This window comes from Penaeus vannamei, chromosome 11 (assembly GCF_042767895.1).
Source record: "Penaeus vannamei isolate JL-2024 chromosome 11, ASM4276789v1, whole genome shotgun sequence".
NCBI lineage: Eukaryota > Metazoa > Arthropoda > Malacostraca > Decapoda > Penaeidae > Penaeus > Penaeus vannamei.
The window spans coordinates 26,918,934-26,923,933 of record NC_091559.1 but is presented as its reverse complement, the minus strand read 5'-3'; the positions used below and the strand labels follow the sequence as shown (position 1 = coordinate 26,923,933).

Below are 5,000 nucleotides of genomic sequence, written 5' to 3'. Positions count from 1 at the left end.
AGAGGTACACTATTAACTCATAAGATCCAGGTGCCTTTTTGCCCACACATAGCTCAAAATTTGTGCAGTAGGCTTACTAGATCTGCGACTCTCATGGATGTGTGGCTTATAGGCTTGACCCATATAAACACTTGTGTAGTGTTGTTTTTTATAGATAAATTTCTCATGCTTCTGCAAAAAAGTGCCTTTCAGATTTTTACATCATTACTTTTTTATGTGTATTGTTTCCCAGACAATCAAACGACGTATGCAGAAGGAACTAGGTGTCATCATCCAGCGCACCACGCAACAAATTGTGGAGTACCACCCCCCAGCGCCCCCTGATGACCCTCCCATATCAGGTCATGCTTACCTTAAAGCTGATTCCCGTGATGCAAAACTCTTGCAAGAGCTTTTACAGGTTAGTATTTGTTGATTAGTAGGATCAGGTGGTTATTTGAAGTGTAGATTGATGTATGTGTGTATATATGAAAGGGATATTTCAGCCATTTTTAGGGAGGCATTGTACCTTAGAACATAGTTTTTATGATCCTGACGTCAATCTTGCTTGATTCTTGATAATTAATAATATTAAATGTGGTAAGAAAATGAAGGAATGGGGAAGGTGTACATGCATTGAAGAAAGTTTGTCTACCTGGAATGAAACGGGGAAAAAAGGTATTAAAATAGTACTGTTGCATATTTTTAATTTGGTGTTATATAGAACTTCCGAATGAAGCCTTGTAACAGTGAAGAATTATGAAGAGAATGTTATGTGAAAGCTAAGGCGAGATCTAGAGTATGAGTACACAATCTTTTACACAACTTTCTGTTTGTTTGCGCAGGTGGTCTTTGAACAGTTCCGACTTGTGGTTGCAGCTCACCAATCTGTTCTTGGCAGCATGCGTTCTTCAGCCGACAAACATGGCATAGAAGTTCACCTCTATAGCATGCCTGATGTTTGGTCAAAGGTTCAAGCTGCGGTAAGTACTGTTGCTTCTTCAAAAGTTTTATTACATGTTTGAGATATGTACTAGTCTTTTCATCTATTTCACAATTTTATTATTATTTTGTTTATTTATTTATTTATTTATTTATTTATTTTCTAAATGTAGTTTGAAATGAAGTATTGGGCTAGGAAAAGATATCTTTCACATGTTAAGAACTTTTCTGTTGAATATTACCTTATTTTACAGTTTGTCTTCAGATTTAGATGAATTCAAGAGTCTAAAATGAGCACTAGCTATATGTATGATTACATGTGTATATTTCAGATGCAAGTTTTGCTCAGTGAATACCTAGATCTAAGTCAGCTGGGTAATAGCCAGCAGCAAGCCCCTGCTGCATTTACTGAAGCTGCCACAGATATATCGTCATTTTTCACAAAGAAACGCACTCCAAGGTAACTAATGTTTTTTTTGTTGCTTGTTTGTAGTTTGTTGATTTTTTCACATGTTTATTAGTTTTTATGTGGCTTGCTTCTTACTAACTGCATTGTATACTTGCTATTAGTTTTTGTTTTGCCTGTGTTCCAGCTTATTTGTTGTTTGTGTTATGACTTGCTTCTAACTAATTACTAGTTTTACCTTTTAACATAGTGATTTGGAATGATTTTTGCATGTGTGGCCAAATAATGACTGACCATAAAAATCAAATAACCTTTAGTTGTTTTTTTAGAAAGGTTGAAATTTTTGGTAGGGATTCCCTAGTCTTCATACGTCTAAGGTAACGTCAAAAGACCCCCTTTATGTATTACTTATTGTGCATGTGATATCAGAAACACATGTTTGATATGCATGATGACCATTTGTGAGTTATTATGGAATTTTTGCTAAATCGTGGAGAGTAACTATGATTGCTCTTCGAAATTTTCATTTTGATCAAGGGAAAACTTTTCTCTACAGGTCCAAGAATTATTCTCTCTTCAAGTTTGAGGCCTCGTACCATGCCATGACTATGAACTCCTACCTCATGGAACAAGCTGCTGAGCAAGGTGGCATTGATGGAATAGATGCAACAGGTTTGACTATTTTATTGTTTGTGTTGACTTTGATTTATATGCCCAAATAAACAGTCTTGAAATATGTGGTAATTTTGAAAAACTAGCTAACGCTGAATAACTAACATGACTCTTAGACTGTAGTCGTATGACTCCAGTATAGATACTTTATAGCATATATTAGTGTCTTGTATCTTATATCTTTACATGTAGTGAAATATGGAAAAGCTGAAAGGAAGTGTTGAATAGAAATTTGATGAGTAAATACACCACTATATAATATTCATGTGTAACAGATGGCAATGCAGCAAGTACAGGAAACAGCAAATCAAAATCAGTAAATGAGAAGACATTGGTTTGCTCACCATCACCCCACAACATCACGGCTGTGTTCAACCCTCTCCTGTCTTTCATCAGGGAGATAGAAGATGCCCTTGGATGTTCACCAGGGTAAATCTGATTTGTTATTACTGAGAAAACAATAGCTAGAATATTTGTGCTAGTGACAGAATCATTAGTGTACATTAAAATTCTACACAACAGTGTATTTCATAAAAGGAAAAGTAGAAGTCTTACAGCGAAACCAAACATTTGATAGTGTCATATCAGGAAAAAGTGATAATTCCTTTGCATCAAGTAATTTTCATTTGCCATTTTTCAGAACCCACTGTACGCTCTATGTTTTCATAACTGACTACATCAAAGATGCCTTCCTGGCTCAGTTGCATGTAGAGACAGCTGGCAGGCTGGAACAGGCCACTAAAGCTCTTGACCAGTGGCGCACATGTAAAGATCCACAGGTCCTCAAGGCACTGAAAATTAGTCGGCCACTCTTACAGGTAAAAGTCACTGATTTTGTCAAAGGTGATTACAATTTTCAATTGGATAAATTGTGATGATTGTATGATCCTTAGTTTTTTATCCAGATTATTTTCAGGTATTGTGCATTTTACTGTTCACGAAATGTAATAGTAATAGCTTTTGCTGTTGCACTTCTCTCCCTGACAATACAGAGTAGTATCAGTGTGTGGCAAAGTATTGAAGAACTGAGGTGGTTACTTGGAGCTCTCCCACTCTATGCTGACCACTTTGTGTCTATGATGTGCAACACCCTCATGAACTACAGGGAAACATGTCAGGCAGCTTACCGGGGGATCACCCAACCTGACTCTGAGGACAAGAGAATAATATCAGCAACTTGGGCTAAAGATGAGGATATTAGCAGATTCCTCAGGTACTTCAGTTGATCTTAATACAGATGTGATAAATTCTAGGTAAAAAAATGTACATCAGAAGGTGGTTGCTTTCATTTTACTATTACTGAGGATTTTTTAAATTTGCAGAGACCTGCCTAACTGGAGAGCCCTGCAAGCAGGTGTAACATCTGAGTGTGCAATTGAAGGAGAAGAAAACCCAGAAGAGGCAAGTACAATATCATACAGGAAAGAAGGAAAAATGCTATGGATAAGCAAGAGTGTATGGTTTAAGATATAACTATAATTTCATGCTACTTATTTCTCTGATACATTCATAACAGGTGGGTGAGCGAAACCGCAAGGAAGCGGAGATCTTGACAGGTAATCTTGGAGACCAGTTGATACCACAGCATGAGATCTTGGCTGACCCTGCCCAGCTCCGGACTCTGGCACACTTACAAGAGAGTCTGGTAAGATTGACATTAGAAGTCAAAAAGTGTTTGACACAAGCTTCTTGTATCAAGTGAACTCAAAAACTGATATGCCTATACATTTAACATTCCAAATGACTTTTTTATAAACATTATTATGCCAAATTTGCAAATCCATCTTTATTACAGGAATGGTTTGGCACTTGTATAGTTAAGTTTGCAACTTCATTACCTGTAAAATCATCATCCTCTGGCATCTTGGTGTCAGGTGAAGTGCCTCCAGTGTCTGATGCCTCTGTGCAGACACTCACCTCCCTCGCCAAGGACTTTGAGGAGTTGGCACATACTTGTCTACTGGTGCTACATCTAGAGGTGAGATCTTGGAGCATGAGAGTGGAGAATAATATTTTATTTTTCAAGTCATACAAGAAACAGATATCCGTAAATGTCATATATTCCAGTGACTACATTAAAATTTTATTTGTGCCTCAGGTGCGGCTGCATTGTTTCTTCTACCTGCTACCTGTTGCTCGTGGAGGTGGTTTTGCAACCGGCCTAGACTCTCAAGAACCTGATGGTGAAGTACTAAAATTAATCAAAGATCTTGCTACCATTGATGAAGCTCTCACAAATACATTGCATCCTCGAAAATGCAAGGTATTTTTTTTTTCTTTTTTTTCTATTTATATTGATGTAAGTGTTGGGAATGTATGTAAATGTTTTGTCTAGCCAGTCAAGATAATATGTATAAAATTATATTAACAAACAGGTCTGATATTGTAAGCTCCATGAATTTTATGTTTTGATTAAAATATATAATTGTCCCTACAGTATATCCGTGATTAAAAAATGTAATTGTCCCTACAGTACATCTTTGAGGGATTGGGTCCACTGATAGCAAATATCTTGATGACCTCTGTGGTTCATATACGTCGCATAAATGAGAATGGAATTAAGAAGATGTGCAGGAACATCTTCAGTATTCAGCAGCAGTTGACCAACATTACCATGACTAGAGAACTTGCTCTTGACCAAGCACGTCAGTACTATGAGATGCTCTACCACACTCCAGAGGTAAGTTAGGTTACAAAAGAGTAAATAATCCAAAATCACAAAAAATATGTGCATCTTAATTATGAAAACAGTTGAGATATATTTTTTCACATTTCTTCATTGCTAATACATCTTTTGGTGAGCAGGAGATTCTGAATGCCATCATGAACCGTGGGAAGCAGTTCGCAGAGCTGGAATACATCAATGCCTTACAACTCCTTCATCGATCCTCTCCTGGAACGTCACAAGAAGTCCTTCATTCTCACCTTCAGCGACTCTCAGAAATTTTGGGGGACATTGGTGTCACAGTCTAGAATCTTTTGAATGCGAAAAATAATTCTT

General features: G+C 37.1%; 1 protein-coding gene across 1 annotated transcript in view; it reads left to right on the top strand.

Moving 5' to 3' along the window:
• The window catches only part of Sec8 (Secretory 8), a 12,578-nt gene that overhangs the window by 7,380 nt on the left and 198 nt on the right, over positions 1-5,000 (top strand). Inside the window, exons 7-19 of the mRNA XM_027355703.2 lie at positions 233-400; positions 825-962; positions 1,254-1,381; positions 1,884-1,999; positions 2,275-2,428; positions 2,640-2,817; positions 2,992-3,212; positions 3,322-3,400; positions 3,516-3,644; positions 3,795-3,977; positions 4,098-4,262; positions 4,473-4,679; positions 4,805-5,000. The exon at positions 4,805-5,000 is cut by the window's right edge and continues 198 nt beyond it. Of these exons, the coding sequence (XP_027211504.2) occupies positions 233-400; positions 825-962; positions 1,254-1,381; positions 1,884-1,999; positions 2,275-2,428; positions 2,640-2,817; positions 2,992-3,212; positions 3,322-3,400; positions 3,516-3,644; positions 3,795-3,977; positions 4,098-4,262; positions 4,473-4,679; positions 4,805-4,972 (2,034 nt within the window). The 3' untranslated portion in view covers positions 4,973-5,000. The remainder of the gene's footprint in view (positions 1-232; positions 401-824; positions 963-1,253; positions 1,382-1,883; positions 2,000-2,274; positions 2,429-2,639; positions 2,818-2,991; positions 3,213-3,321; positions 3,401-3,515; positions 3,645-3,794; positions 3,978-4,097; positions 4,263-4,472; positions 4,680-4,804) is intronic.